At 41.5% G+C, this 16,956-nt stretch overlaps 1 protein-coding gene across 4 annotated transcripts; it reads right to left on the bottom strand.

Moving 5' to 3' along the window:
* Positions 1–930: 930 nt before the first annotated feature.
* RBM45 (RNA binding motif protein 45) lies at positions 931–16,257 on the bottom strand. Of its 4 annotated transcripts, none has more exons than XM_080599512.1 (10): positions 15,821–16,256; positions 14,749–14,871; positions 14,519–14,645; positions 13,136–13,246; positions 12,625–12,804; positions 10,977–11,106; positions 6,628–6,724; positions 6,119–6,282; positions 4,586–4,782; positions 931–1,409 (listed from the first exon to the last, which is right to left on the bottom strand). In XM_080599512.1, exons 1-9 carry the CDS (start codon positions 16,199–16,201, stop codon positions 4,590–4,592), a joined length of 1,506 nt encoding a protein of 501 aa, XP_080455638.1. In that variant the 5' UTR covers positions 16,202–16,256; the 3' UTR covers positions 931–1,409; positions 4,586–4,589. The 4 variants fall into 4 exon arrangements, with proteins under 4 accessions (XP_080455638.1, XP_080455636.1, XP_080455639.1 ...); XM_080599510.1 differs by having other exon boundaries at positions 6,119–6,285; XM_080599513.1 differs by lacking the exon at positions 931–1,409 and having other exon boundaries at positions 4,253–4,782; positions 15,821–16,257.
* Positions 16,258–16,956: the final 699 nt, after the last annotated feature.

Below are 16,956 nucleotides of genomic sequence, written 5' to 3' on the forward strand. Positions count from 1 at the left end.
ATCAGGACTGGGAAAGTCAGGAGCTTGGAACACTAGAAATAGGGCTGCAAAGATTCCCCCAATAAGAAATAGTTGTCTTGAAAAGAATAAGGGGGCCTAAGAAGATGAAGAAGGCAAAGAGTGTAAAGGAGGAGTATGATCCTGTAGCACGGAGAGCTGCATAGAAACAAATGCCAAAGCCTTCCCAGGAATATTAGATAGTAGGACTGTATTCTCACCCATTTTCCTATGGATTGGGGAATTTTTGGAAGGAAATATTTCCAAAGGTGCTCGAAAAGAGAGCAAGTTGTGGCTGCTCACTTGTCTCCCCCCATTTGATGATTAAGGGAACACAAATGGAAAAACTGGAAACCAGGTACATGTTTCCAGGAGAGCATGCTTGTACACCAGTGTGCATACAACTAGAATTTATCAATTTTATCTGTAAGAGTTACTTTAATAATGAGCATATATTCAATTCAACAAATAGTACTCAGGGTACACAGAAGAGTATTTGGTGTTTGATAGTTATCTGTGCAAATACTTATCCAAATTAAGTTTGTTTACTCTTCGTCAATGCTCAAATCCTCTTTGTCCTGTCAAAACACCAAATTGTTTGATTATCTGATTCTTAAACAATGTATTCATTGAAAGATTCTTAAAAAAAAAAATAGCACTCAAGCACTCAAAAATGAAAGATGGAAAAAAAAGTCCCCAGACTCCATGGTTTTGCCATAGCTGTAATGAAAGGGACTCAAGATAGTGAAGGATAACATAAGCAGCTCTGATAGCCTGTCCCACAGTCAAATGTCCTTTGCACTAAACAGCACATAAAGCTTAATGAATACTTTTGGCCCAAATGAGTGAAATATTTAAGAGCATACTTGAATCATTTTTATGAGTACAGCCATTCTCTTGAATTTGACTTAATACCGACAGACTTGCTAGTAGTTTTTGAAAGTTATTTAATTTTAATTTATTGATGTACTTCAATGAAATTCTGGCCATTGGAAGTGCCTTCTATTTTAGCAGTCATAATCTGAACCATTATCAATTAACAAGTCAAGCCCCAAAATGCTGACTCCTTTATCCCCCCTCCCATCATCGTACTTTCCCTGTTAGAGGAGGAATTTAGTTAAACACAAGAGATATATTTCTGTAATACAAGATGACAGGCTACTACAAGAACAACCATCAGCATACAATTTTAGATGGCTTAATAGGGGTTTTTTGTTTGTTTTTTAAATAGGTGCATGGCCATATTTTGGAAAACAAAGTACCATGTGTATATATATATACACACACACACACATATATATATAAAGATCAATTTTCTTAACAATTAAAGAGTCACTGTCCACAGGAACCATGTCTAGTCACGTTTTCAGTCAGTCAGTCAGTCAGCTGAGGGTCATGTCATTATTTAGTTTCTGTAGAAAAAACACAAGTATAAAAATAGTATCAAAAAGCAACATAATTATGTTTTAAAACAAAAATAGGTGTTACAACAACATAAGTGAAAAAAATTAACATATTTAGAGAATTATCATATATGTGCTTCTCTGTCTTTTGGAGATGTACCTCTTTTTCTGAGCAGTGTGTGAAAGCCAGAATTTTTCCTGCAGTGTACTGTTGATAAGAAACAGTTATTTTTAAAATATATATATATATTATTTATATATATATATTTCAACGATGATACAACTACTATTTAAGAGTATTTTTGCACAGTAATGAATCATTATAAATACACATTAAATTTGGTGCTTTTAATAAAGCCCCAACACAAAAAAAAAATGCAAACCAAATCAGTGATGTAGGATTTTCAAACTTCTCAAAAGTCACTCTGGAAAAACGTGTGTACGGGTGCACAAAGGTTAACTTCTAAAGTTCTTGCTATAATGGAAAAACATTTCAAAAATATTAGCAAATATTCCTTTTAGTTACCTCAGTAACCTCTACTAGTACCCAATTCCTTACTGTGAATTTGGAAGTCCAACACAATCAATTTTTCCCTTCTTTTGATGTTAGTGGTGTTATGAAAATCAGAAGGTAAAAAAGACAATTTTAATAACAAAGAAAAAAAAATCTAAACAGACACATAGGGCTAATCCTCTCCTGATTTTTTCACATTAGTGTAGTAGAAAAAGTAGCTTCTGCAGTCAATGGAAGTCCTCTGTTTTGGTGTGACAACCAATACCTTCCATTCTATACCTGCTCTTCTGCTTATCCCATCTGCATATATCCTCTATGGCATCTATGACATTCCCAGTTGTTCATTTTATTACAGTACAGCTTAAAGCACCATAATACACTTTATTGAAATGTTAAAGCAGAAAGCACTATCACACATTCAGTTTGATTTCTTAAATATCTCAAGCCATAGGGAAAAAAAGTCTTAGTCTAGAATCAAGATACAATCATAACTTGTCTGTGCCTTGCAAAACACATTATTTTTCCAATGTAAAGTCATCAAATTCGTAATTACCATCTTAAAAAGCTTATTCTTTATTTCTACCTTGTGAATATGCCTCGCATCAGCTTCCTACCACAGGAAGCTACAGTTTTAGGATCCTAAACTAGCCTTTGTTTAGTGGGGAGAAAAAAAAAAAAAGCCACCCACCCACCTCTTTGCTTACTTAAGCATATTTATAGATGAAGTTTAAGCCATCTCTTCAGTTTCTGTTCTTCTTCTGAACTCAGTTTTTTGTCTCTGAATAATTTTTCTGTCGTCTTAACATCCTTCAGACTGTTAGACGACCTTTACAGTGTGGACAGTAATACTTTCTCTCCAGTGCTAATATTCCCTCCTATTACATTCAGAAATTCCTCAATAAACCCAAGAATTCTCAACTATTCCCTTTGTAACGAAGTAGGTAGAAGAGTTAATTATCTGTAAGCTCTAATACCCTTCAGAGTCATTCCTTTCTAGAAAGAAAATCTTGCAATTCACACGCAATATCATCTTCACTAAGGACATGACTGCAGCCTGTTACCAGTTTTGGAGAAATTAGTATTTTCCTGAGGTGTATTACGAAAGAGCAGAAGAATAAAAGCTTTATTTCTAAAAGATGGCTAGATAAGCAATTTAGTGGGAAAAAATACTTTTAGCTTGACAATCAAAAAATGAAAGAAAAAGATGAGTGAGAAGATATAAGTATAGATTATCTTACTAACTTTGGATGTGTATTATACCTACACTTTTCTAGTAAAAAGTAGTCTTTTCCTACTATGAAAAGAGACCTGGTATTACATTATACTTTACATCATCGTTTTTCCGCTAGTGACAAAGAGGTTGGTCTTCTATTATTGGAAGTTTAAAAAAAGTACCTTTAAAAACAAAAACTTGGTAGATAAAGATAAAAGCATGGGTAAAAATCGCTTGAAGTTACATTCACCAGAGCTACTGATTTAAAAAAAAAAAAAAACACTTTCTAAAGAGTGCTAGCACCAATTGCATGCAGAAAGAAAGCAAAAAATATGTTTGTTTTCAAGTAAGTTGTATATAAAGACTAGGAAGGCTTTTAGTAACTTCTGCTTAACAAAAGAAGAACATAAAAGTCCTTCGGAAAAAAAGGGAGAAGAACACTGCAGGTAAAGTCTCTCTTGGTCTTTATTAACTCCTTGGTCATAGAACGTATCTACATAAAGATAGGTACAAGGAATGAAACTTCAAGTAAAATATTGATGTGAAGAGAGTTAAGATTGTAAGTAATGTTTTTTGACTGGGTCAAAGGGGGTGGAAACTTGTATTACACTACACTAATAATATGGCTACTGAAATTATCTGGGACTATAGTTCTCTTTTGGTAGAGGCCTGAGTATAAAAATACATATATAAATCATATATAAATTTTATATAATTTGATTCAAGCCAGTATTTTAAAAGAACAAGTGAATTTTGGTTCCTGAAGTCTATAAAACTTTTCTATATGAGCTCTGCCAGTTTTTATTGGCCATAAACATAAAATATTCAAACTAATTAACTTAAACATACACCTCAACCCCATCACAACAGGCTCCACAGTATCTTCTTCACCATAACACATTCCAGCTACACCCAATTTCTGAGAGTCTAGATTAACCAAGTCAAGGCCTTTGGTTTCACCTGGCAACATTCCCTGTTCTTTACACGTCCACTTTATTCTTTACAGATCCACTTTATTTATCCCTTCCTTCATCTCTCTTTCAAGGTTAAACTCTGTATCCCTATCCAACACCATTCTCAGGGCATGTGTTTGTAATGAAAGAAAGACACGTACAAGCTGATCTCATTTATACTGTTTATTTTTCAATGCTCTTTCCAGTAAGATCTGATACTCACTTTATGCATATAAGATTATTTCTATTAATCAACTGGTTTATATTTGTTCAAATGTTACAAAAATAAAGATTTCTTCACTAAAATAGGTGTGTATACATAAGCATACACACAGCCATATATATTATATATGCACACACACAAATTATGTCTATTTCTAGCTAACAACTAATTTTTAAGTTTCAAATTAACATGACATTCACAACTAACTTGAAAATGCTTTGCCTCTAACTATTTCAAGTAGTCTAACTTGAACTTAAGTAACAGCTCAGAGTGGGTACTCACCTACTTAGTAAGTTCTTTGACGTTTGTTAGATTCCTCCGTAGGCGAGTCTGCCAACCTTACTTTAAGCCTGACACCATTCACAATCTTGCCGTGTAACGCAGTTATGGCATCACTGGCACTTGCTCTGTCTGCAAATTTTGCATAGCCTACATTTTTTCCAGCCACAAGGTAAACTTTTATCAAGTGTCCAAAACGACTGAAAAAGTAATAATAAAGGTAGTTAGGTCAGAGGTTTTGCTGCAGCACTGATACTTATTATCCAACCTCAACTATATGCGATTTCATAGTTGTGAATTCAACATAGCATACATACGAGAATATAGTCTTGTGCCACCATGCTTTAAAACCCCCCAATTTTCATATTCTCTTCTCTAAAATTCCACGCAGGAATGGAAATAAAACCAAGAGCTTATAGGCAATATCTTCCATTGAATGTTACGATAATTCACTGGTACTTGTAATTCTTATTTAAAAGAATACATAAAGCTGTTCTATTTCATAGTCAAACAGTAAATAGTACTTAAAAAAAAAAAACAACACAATGACAGAAAACCCTTACCCACCCACCCCCAAATAAAAAACACCAGACAATTCAGGGGCTACACTTCCATCTCATTTAAATGAACTTCTTCAGCTTTGATTCACCTTTCTGAGTCATTTCAGCAAGACATTTCCAAAGCAAGAACTAAAACCTTGCAGAAAATCCCAAATTCTCAAGGTCTCAGGAGATTCTTAGCAAACTTCAAAAGAAAAAGTCAGCTTCCTTCATGATGAAGTTATACAAGTGTCAAGACCAGGAAACACAGCCTTTTTGTTCTCCAGTATACTGCTAAGAACACTGAGAACATCGTGTACGTATAGCTTTAAAATCCACACAGGTACATGTTTCTTTTCCCCTCCTGGTGCCTTGAATATATTTTGGCTTTCCAGAGAACTACTGCAAATGCCAGCTATTAAAAAAGGGAAATGTATTTTTACTATGCTGTTGAAGAGAAGTAGACAAGCTACTGGTGAACAGCTGAACAGCTACAAATTTGTTTTAAAGATGGCAGGAACTGTTCAGCTAAGTCTTTGCTCCTCGTGTAAAGGTAGCATGAAATGACTGTTGAAATATTGCCCGTAAGGCGCAAACTACCAAAATGTCTCAGGACATCTCAGAAAAAGCTTCAAAACGTTACTGTGGAAATCTATCAAAATACTAAAATTCCTTATGGAAACATTTTACAAAAAAAAAAAAATTGATTAGAATACAAAAACAGGAAGTACTATGGTTTTTGTTTAAAAAATTGTTATGAGACTAGACATTCTCTTTCTGATAACATAAATCATTAATTAACCAGTTGCACTGGTAATGTTACAATCTGTTTCCAGGCAAATTCCATTACACACCTGTTTCAAAAACTATTACTTATCACTTACTTTTGCCATGCATGTTCTTTTCTGGAAAGAGTTTCCCTGACTGCAACCTTTTTTATTTTCAGGATTTATTTTAAATATCCCATGGTTAGAAAACACTTATTTATGGGCCTTACCAGAAAACATCCTCCAATACATTCACAGGTAAAGGATGGGGATGAAAAAGTATGAAAAGCCTTTCTTTTACAGAAGTGTCAGGTGGAACTTTTTTTTTGTGTGGTGGAAGTATGGCATCAGTTTGGGGTTGAAGTAATTGTGATCCAGAGGTTCCTCCAAAAGCCTGCTGAGACAGGAAGAAAAGAAAAAAGGCAAATATAAAATAATTGATAAAAACTGACACTTTTTTTTTTGTTATTCAGTTTATAATTTTTGTCCTTACCACGGGACATAGATAGACTCTAACAGTTAATTCTAATCTTAGTTCATTTATTTTGGTTATTTCGTTAAATTGGAAAACGAATAAAAATAAGGTCAGACATTTACAGAAAACAGAAATACACAAACCAACCAGAGGTATCTCTTTTAAAGATGTAGCATCTAAAGCAGTGAGCAACGTTCTGTACTGACATATTCTTATTGTCAGTAAAAACTCCAGATATTAACAGTATCCACTATATTAACTTACAGGAGGTGTCCTATACTGCTGAACAATTGGATTGTTATTCCGCAACACTGAGGACACGTGTGCTGTTACCAGTTGTGTTGCCATTTTTCTGATGAGGCTGCAAGAAGTGATAATAAACTACTTTAGATAAACAGCTAAGTAACAGTTACCTTAAAAAAATCTTTATTTTCTCTTGCTGAAGTTAAGATGTGCATTAAAATTTGAAAAAAAAAATAATCTGTAAACTCAAGTAGCTAATGAGAAAGTCAGGCTTTCATACTAAATGTGGTCTGAAAGTACATACACTACCTGGAACTCACTGACAACACTTGTATTTCTACATACAGAGATACAAAACTTTCCTCTATAGTACTCCAGTACTATAGTAAAAAAGAAAACTAACTACAGAGCCCACAACTTTTTGTGAAGGATGCCTAGAAGAACAAAGGGACAAATTTCACCTGTTTCTTTCAATAGAGAGCACAGAAATTCAATTCAGAAGTCAGAACATTAATCGCAGGAAGTTCATTTCCAGCTCTCATTCTCCAGTATTTTTTCCTTTGTTCTATTGGGGAATAAGAAAAGCAATTGCATATTTGCATGGATTCATAGCCTATCATAGAATATCCCGAGTTGGAAGGGACCCATAACTATCATCGAGTCTAACTCCTGGCACCACACAGATCTACCCAACAATTCAGACCATTTGACTAAGAGCACAGTCCAAACGCTTCTTGAACTCCGACAGGCTTGGTGCCTTGACCACGTCCCTGGGGAGCCTGTTCCAGTGCGCAACCACCCTCTGGGTGAAGAGCCTCTTCCTGATGTCCAGCCTGAACCTCCCCTGTCACAGCCTGACACCATTCCCTCGGGTCACAGAATCACAGAATCGTCTAGGTTGGAAGAGACCTCAAGATCACCCAGTCCGACCTCTTACCTAACACTAACAAGTCCTCCACTAAACCATATCACCAAGCTCGACATCTAAACGTCTCTTAAAGACCTCCAGGGATGGCGACTCAACCACTTCCCTGGGCAGCCCATTCCAATGCCTAACAACCCTTTCAGTACAGAAGTTCTTCCTAATATCCAACCTAAACCTCCCCGGCGCAACTTTAGCCCATTCCCCCTCGTCCTGTCACCAGGCACGTGGGAGAATAGACCAACCCCCACCTCTCTACAGCCTCCTTTAAGGTACCTGTAGAGAGCGATAAGGTCGCCCCTGAGCCTCCTCTTCTCCAGGCTGAAAAATCCCAGCTCCCTCAGCCGCTCCTCGTAAGACTTGTTCTCCAGACCCCTCACCAGCTTGGTCACCCTTCTCTGCGCTCGCTCGAGCACCTCCATGTCTGTCTTGTAGCGAGGGGCCCAAAACTGAACACAGTGCTCGAGGTGCGGCCTCACCAGAGCCGAGTACAGGGGAACAATCACCTCCTTAGACCTGCTGGCCACACTGCTGCTTATACAGGCCAGGATGCTGTTGGCCTTCTTGGCCACCTGGGCACACTGCTGGCTCATATTCAGCCGACTATCAACAAGTACTCCCAGGTCCTTCTCTGCCAGGCAGCTTTCCAACCACTCATCTCCCAGCCTGTGGCGCTGCTTGGGGTTGTTGCGCCCCAGGTGCAGGACCCGGCACTTGGCCTTGTTGAACTTCATGCAGTTGGCCTCAGCCCATCGGTCCAGCCTATCCAGATCCTCCTGCAGAGCCTTCCTTCCCTCGAGCAGATCGAGACACGCACCTAACTTGGTGTCATCTGCAAACTTACTGAGGGTGCACTCAATCCCCTCATCCAGATCATTGATAAAGATATTGAAGAGGACCGGCCCCAGCACTGAGCCCTGGGGGACGCCACTAGTGACCGGCCTCCAACTGGATTTGGCTCCATTCACCACAACTCTTTGGGCCCGGCTATCCAGCCAGTTTTTAACCCAACGAAGCGTATGCCAGTCCAAGCCACGAGCAGCCAGTTTCTTGAGGAGAATGTTGTGGGGAACGGTGTCAAAAGCCTTACTGAAGTCAAGGTAGATCACATCCACAGCCTTTCCCTCATCCACTAAGCATGTCACTTGGTCATAGAAGGAGATCAGGTTCGTCAAGCAGGACCTGCCCTTCATAAACCCATGCTGACTGGGCCTGATCGCCTGGTTGCCCTGCAAGTGCCGCGTGATGACACTCAAGATAATCTGCTCCATGTGCTTCCCTGGCACTGAGGTCAAACTAACAGGCCTATAGTTCCCCGGGTCTACCCTCCGACCCTTCTTGTAGATGGTCGTCACATTTGCTAGCCGCCAGTCGACTAGGACATCCCGATAGCCAGGACTGCCGATAAATGATGGAAAGCGGCTTGGCCAGCTCCTCCGCCAGTTCGCTCAGTACCCTCGGGTGGATCCCATCCGGCCCCATCGACTTGCGTACATCCAAGTGCGGTAGCAGGTCGCCAACCATTTCCTCGTGGATAGTGAGGGCAACATCCTGCTCCCCATCCCTTTCCACCAGCTCAGGGTACTGGGTACCCAGAGAACAACCGGTTTTGCCGCTAAAGACTGAGGCAAAGAAGGCATTAAGCACCTCAGCTTTTGAGCTCCAGATGAGCTTTGGCCCTTCTAATTTTGTCCCTGCACAGCCTCGCAACAACCTTATAGTCCTCGTGAGTGGCCCGCCCTCTTTTCCAAAGGTTATAAACCCTCTTTTTTCTCCTAAGCTCGAGCCACAACTCTCTGTTCAGCCAGGCCGGTCTTCTTCCGCGCCAGCTCGTCTTTAGGCACGTGGGTACAGACCCCTCCTGAGCCATTAAGATTTCCTTCTTGAAGACTGCCCAGCCTTCCTGGACTCCTCTGCCCTTCAGAACCACCTCCCAAGGGACTCTGCCAACCAGTGTCCTGAACAGCTCAAAGTCAGCCCTCCGGAAGTCCAAGACAGCGGTTTTACTGGTCCCCTTCCTGGCTTCGCCGAGAATAGAGAATTCTACCATTTCGTGGTCACTCTTCCCAAGACAGCTCCCGACCACCACATCTCCCACCAGTCTGTCACTGTTTGTGAACAGAAGGTCTAGTGGTGCACCTCCCCTGGTAGGCTCTCTAACCAGCTGCGTCAGGAAGCTATCTTCCACGCTCTCCAGAAACCTCCTAGACTGCTTTCTCTGGGCTGTGTTGTGCTTCCAGGGTATGTCTGGGAAGTTGAAGTCCCCCACAAGAACAAGCACTGACGATTTTGCAACTTCTGCCAGCTGCCTGTAGAACTCCTCATCAGTCTCCTCATCCTGGTTCAGCGGTCCATAACAGACCCCCACCAGGATGCTTGCCTTGTTGGCCTTCCCACTGATCCTAACCCACAGAGACTCAACCTTATCAGTCCCAGCCTCAAGTTCCACAACATCAAAACACTCTCTAATATAGAATGCCACACCACCACCCCCTCTGTGCTGCCTGTCCTATCACTGGTCACTAAAGAGAACAGACCGGCGCCTGCCCCTCCACTCCCCCTCGTGAGGAAGCTGTAGGCCGCGATGAGGTCTCCCCTCAGCCTCCTCTTTTCCAGGCTGAACAGGCCAAGTGACCTCAGCCACTCCTCATACGTCTTCCCCTATAGGCCCTTCAACATCTTTGTAGCCCGGTGTTATAAGGCCATGAAGTAATAGGAAGTACCGAAGAGTAAAGAAAAACATTTGCAAGAAGGATGGTTGCAATGAATTATCGTTTTAGTTTAAAGCAGGCATGTACTTCTGAAGTGAATCTCCCAATTGTCCCTCCGTACAGTCTTTTCATTCATATCCTGGAATAGCTTTGATGACAAACTAGACTAATTTAGGATGAAACTAAGCTGAAGTTTTCAATACTGGAAGGCACCTAAGCCATGCCAATTTCTAATGAGCATTCAAATCACAGGAACAAACAAGAGATGGTTTACAGTAAAACCTGACAATCCTCATACAATGCAGGTATCAAAGCCTCAGCAGTAACAGTTTTATTCTACCTACATGATCTCTTGGCAGTGTTTGCAATACTACAAACACTGCCAATAGATCAAGTAGGTGATACCTGTTTTTAAATAGAAAAAGACTAGAATACATATTTCTAGGATATATTAGAAAAACTTGAATTTATTGAGAATCTTTGTAAAGGTCCCCGTATAGGGTAACAAGGCCATAATGTGTTTTAGATGAGGTTTTCTTTCTCTACCAGGCTAAGAAGTGTCAAGAGATTCATTCTAAACTATTAAAAAAACACACCTGGATTTCAGAGAATATTATCTCCAAATATGAAACTATATTAGTGACATGGCTGTTCCTTTTCATATTGAAATAAAAGATTAATAATAGTTTTGCTCTCTAGAAAACAGGTTACAAGTTTTTCTATGTATTAGTACTTACTCTGAACTATCGTTCCCATCTTCTAGAAAAATGACAGTTAATCTGTTTCCAGGAGGATACTCAAAACCATGTAGTTTATACTTGGCATATATAGCTGATGCAGCAGTACTGTACTGAATCACAGCATACCCTACAAATACAGTGCACATGGTTTCAGCACAATACAAGTACATCCTAACAAACTACACTCACATAAAGCAAGTAGTAGGATCAAGCTACATATTAGTCAGTCATTGATGCTACAAAATTCCTAGGTCTCTTTACCACACAGTGCATTCCTTACTAGCAACATTAACATTTGTTAATAAAACTTCTGTGAAATTAACTAGTGATAAATCAGCTTTATTTTTATTAATTTGAAAATATAGTAATAAAGCAACATAACAAAACATGTCTTCTTCCCCAAGACAAAACTAGAAAAAAAATGTTACATATTTCAGCTTAAAATGCAATTATTCCATCAACAAATGAATCTCAAGTACTGTAAAGTTACAACATAACACTCTGAATTGTTTCCATTTCAAGCTTGTTTCAGTAGAGCACTCTTTCATGCTTTTCTCAGCTATAGCAAAACAACAAGACTGAAATAAAAACAATTCGTCCAATACAAAACAAGTTTTGTTTGGAATTATTTCATCCTGTTTACTCATGTCTGCTCTTAGACAAATACACACACAGCTATTTCAAGATGAAAACTAAATTATCTGTTTACAGAACATTCAAGCTAGACGTACAATTTTCAAAATTTTTCTTCTTCTATTATACCCCAAACTATTAACTTCACTTGACCAAAACGTTAATTCTCATATTTTTGATTCTGCCCTTCTTGAGATTCTATTAACCTTATTTGTATTTATTGTTAGTTATCTGTAAACAGGTGTTCAAACAAAACTGAATTTTTGGGCTCATGCATCGGTAATAGCAGCCAGCATTGGTACATAAGAACATTAATTCTTTCCCACAACTACTTTATTTTGCAATCTGAATGTACTGGAGTACAATTAAAAGGTGGTGTTCCCTTCATAGGTGTCCTGGTTCCAGTTAGGACAGAGTTAATTTTCCTCATAGTAGCTGGTAGGGTGCTATGTTTTGGATTAGGATGAGAAGAGCGCTGATAACATGCTGATGTTTTAATTGTTGCAGAGCAGTGTTTACACCAGGCCAAGGACTTTTCGGCTTCTCGCTCTGTCCTGCCAGCGAGCAGGCTGGGGGTGCAGCAGGAGCTGGGAGGGGACAGACCAGGACAGCTGACCCAAACTGGCCAAAGGGGTATTCCATACCATCTGACGTCATGCTAAACAATATATAGGGGTGGCTGGCTGGGGTGGGGGGCCGGCTGCTCGGGGATAGGCTGGGCATCGGTCAGCGGGTGGTGAGCAATTGCATTGTGCATCACTTGTTTTTTTATACATTATTATTATTAATACTATTATCATTATCACTATTATTATTATTGTTATTATTATATTCCTGTCTTAATAAACTGTCTTTATCTCAACTCACAGGCTTCACTTTCCCGTTTCTCTCCCCCATCCCAGAGAGGGAGGGGGGAGGGTGAGCGAACGGCTGTGTGGTGTTTAGCTGCCAGCCGGGTTAAACCACAACAATAGGAAAAAAAAAGTGAAGATTTTTTTTGTACTTTACTTACCATTATTAGTATGAGGATCTCGCTGAACATCACAATACTCTAGTCCTGGGACTAGATCAAAGAGGGCAAACAGCTGCTCTTGGACGAAAGGAAGCCGTGATACCACTGACAGACGTTTGGAGACTGACTCCTGAATTCGGCTCTCATTTTTTTCAAAACTACAAAACTCTGGCTGCCCACCTCAAGAATCAACATAAAAATAAATAAATCAAAGTCATCACACTAGCAAGCCTTCATTTCAAACGTATTTTTCATTCAACTTTTAAAATTATTCTAAGTGAATTAAACACTAAAGGTAACATGTTTATTTCATCAATGCAGGTCTTGAAATAATCAGGCAACTAGAGCAAAGCAAACCATGAAAATACTGAAATGAAATGCCTGACTCATTTTCTAACTCAATCTATTAGTTGTCAAACTAAACCTCCATTAGCCTCCCTTCTATCAAACCGCAGTCTTACATTGTGATTGAGACTACAAATCATTTTTACTATAAAAAGCTGTGACTTACAAAATGGAAATGCATTTCCTCTTGGTTCTTGTCTTGTGTTATTACTATAGTATTCATGTTCAAAAGACTCTGATGACTTATTTTTAGGTTCAGCCAAAATGGCCCGGTAGCCTAAAAGAAACAATCACATAAAAGAACACCTCAATGTACCCAAAATATCTACAACCAGATCTGCATTCTCCAAGTACTGTATTTAGCAATATATTATTCAGAAAACCCACTTAAGCGCTATCTTTTAATGTATAACTCTTGAATGTTGACATAATCAATGACATGAAAGTTAACATACTCCACGTAAAACATATTCATGTGTTAAGTGCAACAAAGCCTAGTTATTCTGGGGGTGACCAAGCATTGGAACAAGTTACCCCCGAAAGCTGTGCCATCTCCATCCTTGGAGATATTCAAAGCTGCCTAGACATGGTTCCAGACAGCCTGCCCTAGGCTGCCCTGCTTAAGCAGCAGGGAAGACAAGACCTCCAGAGGTCCCTTCCTGTTTCAATCATCCTGAGATACTCTGCAGGACCCAGAGATGTTGTAGAGGCAGTCAGCTGAATTTCCACAGAACTGTAACTGCTCATTCATGTTTTGTACTGATCTAGGTTCTGCTTATCAATAATTTAGGTATTACTAACTAAGAAAGAAAATTTAACAGTTAAGCAATCTCAGGCTCATATTTGTGACAATTCTTGTAAAGGGATAAAACATTCGTGTAGAACTACTTATGATATACCAGGTATATTACTTAAACCAAAAACAAGCAAACAAAAAAAACACACCCACATGCCAAGGTGTTCAAAATTTGTGATTAAGTGAACACTGAACAGGAGGTTGGACTAGAAGGCTGCTGCTAAGATTTGGTGCTAGGGTGTAAATGACGGTTGATCATGAAGCAGGGACAAGTCTTACTTTCTGTAAGAGATTAATCTTTGAATTAAGTTTAAAAAATAAAAACTTCAATTAGCCTGATTTTGTTCTTAAGTAAATGTGATCACAACAGAATCCCTAAGGATTATCAAATAAAGTTTCATGTCAAATACAGTGATATGTTTTTGTTGGAAAACAAGTTCTCAGGGATACATAAAAATCACGTTCTCCTGTGTATGGAGGCTACATTACAGACTGATGATAATTCATGTAAGAAAAGCACTGCACTCGTTTACCAAACTCTGTAAGTAATATCAGTGAAAAGAGTTTGGAATGCAAGGATGTAATCAGGTGAACATTAGTAATACTATTTTTACTTGCAATATATTTTTTTGTCTCAAAATGTGCTTACAGCATAAATAATTTGCCTGCAAACAAAACTGAAAATTTAAAGGTATACAAATGATGGTACACACTCATCGTGAGAAACTTTAAAGAATTCAGTAAGATTCTTACTTCGATCACACTCTTCAATTGCTCGGGCAGCTTGTGATGGTTTTAAATACCTCACATAGCCCAAACCTTTACTTTCTCCAGTAGTCTTGTTTTTAATAATGCTGCAATATTCAATGTCTCCATACATCTAGAACAAATAAAAAGTGCATTAATTAAAAATATTTGAAAAAGCCCTTCTGATAAATTAAGAAAAAAAAGCTAGTTTAAAATAATAATTAGCAAATTAGTACCTTAAACTTCTCTCTCAGATCTTCCTCTGTATAGGACTTTGGTATCATAACAAAGATACGTGTAAGCTCCTCATCTTCAACATCTCGGTGGCTTCCAGAAGCTCTTGACTGTGCAATAAATACCTAACAAGAAAATTACATAGACATTAATTAATGGAAAAAAAGGGCTTAGTCACATATCAGGTTTGTTTTTAAAACAAATCTTTGTATTTATCTTTCACATAACACAGCCTTCCTAATGTGAGCATGAACATCTCTCATCATAGACGCACCTGCAACAAGAGACCTACAAGTATGGTACACCCCCACTGGTTTCTCAAGCAGAACAGTGGCCAGAAATTCTCACTTCAGATAATGAAAAACAGTCAGGAATATCAAAACCCAATCCAGCACGACCAATGTTACAAGGGGCATCTGAGATAGCAACAAATGCATCACTGCAACAGGGCAGCCCTAGTACGCAGTCAACAACAAAAAAAATAATTAATTAAACTTTATTCCTACAGTTCACCTGGAGGCGTTCACGATCAGGATGGATGAGGCCCTGGGCAAAGTGATCTAGTAGGTAACATCCCTGCCCATGGCAGGGGGTCTTTAAGGTCCCTTCCAACCCAGGCCATTCTGATTCTATGTTTATTTGGGGACTATGAAAACAGTTCGAGAGATTGAAACCTACCAGCAAGTGATCTAAAAAAAAAAAAAAGTTTCAATAAAACACGTGCCTAAGATTAAAAGCTCCCTGGTTTAAGCTCCCAGCGGCGCTTCGCTCTCGCAGCCAAGCTGAGGCAGGCAGCTCGCTGCCCGCTTCCCCACGAGGGGGGCAGAGGGCGCTGGGGGCGCTGCTCCCGGCCGGCCCCCGCCCCAGGCGGCCCCACGGGGCGGCTTCACCTCTGTACGTGGAGGACACCGCTCCTCGAAGCCGGCAAGCCCGGGCCCGGCGGCCGAGGCCTGCCGCCCTCCTGCCGCCATGCTGAGAAGGGAGGGAAGCTGGGGGCCGCCGGGCAAGGGAAGCGGTGGCTGCTGCAGCCCCGTTCCCGGCAGGGAGGAGGAAGAGGAGGAGGAGGCGCGGTACCTTGATGGGCTTGGTGTCAGGGATCAGGCTGCGGCCGTGCATCTCCTCCATGGCCCGGCAGGCCTGCGAGCTGCGGGCGAACTTAATGAAGGCGATGCCGCGGGACTCGTTGGTGCGCTTGTCCCGCAAGAGCCAGATGTTCTGGATGTCTCCGAACGGGGAGAAGCGCTCCCGGATCAGCGCCTCCCCGGTGTCCTTGCCCAGCACCACGAAGACGCGGCTGTTGGGCGGCTCGTCCAGGCACTCGGCCGACAGCCGAAAACCGCTGCTCTCCTCCATGGCGTGGCCGCCGCTGGACTCCCGGGCCGCCAGGGCTCGCTGGCTCTTCTCGGGGGCTGGCGGGGAGCGGCCGCAGCGCCCTTTCCGCCGCGGAGACAACATGTCCTCCGCCCGCCTCCCCGCGCCCACTCGGGGCCAAGGCCCCGCCGCCGGCGGGCGGAGCTCGCCCCTCCGCACCGCCCCGCACCGCCCCGGGCGGCGGGGCTGGCCTGTGGGGCGCTGCCTGCGCTGCCGCAGGGGCGGCGTCACAGCACCGCGGCGTGGTGGAGCTGGGCAGGGACCTGTGGGGGCACCGTGTCGGCCCCCCAGTCAAGCCGGGCCACCTAGGGCAGGCTGGCCACGATCGCGTCAGCTTTGGAGCATCTCCAAGGAGGGAGGAGGCTCCACAGCCTCTCCGCGCAGCCTGTGCCAGCTCTCGGCCTCTGGTGTTTGTCCCTTGTCCTGTCACGGGGCACCATAGAAAAGGGCCTGGCTCCTTCTTGGCACCTTCCTTTAAGACATATATATATGTAAGTCCCGGGGCAGCCTTCTCCAGGCTGATCAGCCCCAGCTGCTCTCAGGAGAGGTGCCCCCGTCCCATAACCATCTCTGTAGCCCTTCGCGGACCCCCTACAGCAGCTCCATGTCTCCCGTTCCGCGGGGAGCCCCGACCTGGTGCAGCACTGCAGGTGCTCAGAGGCAGGACCACCTCCCTCGTCCTGCAGTCACACTTCTCCCAACACAGCCCAGGATCCCGTCCTTCTTCTTCACAGCCAGGGCACTGGCTCACCGTCAGTTTAAGCGTCCACCAGGTCGTTTCCTACAAAGCTGCTTGGAGAGTTCACCACATCTCTAACAGCTGGGTCCGAACGCAAGCA

The sequence above is a fragment of the Anser brachyrhynchus genome (assembly GCF_964034855.1).
Source record: "Anser brachyrhynchus genome assembly, chromosome: 7".
Lineage (NCBI taxonomy): Eukaryota > Metazoa > Chordata > Aves > Anseriformes > Anatidae > Anser > Anser brachyrhynchus.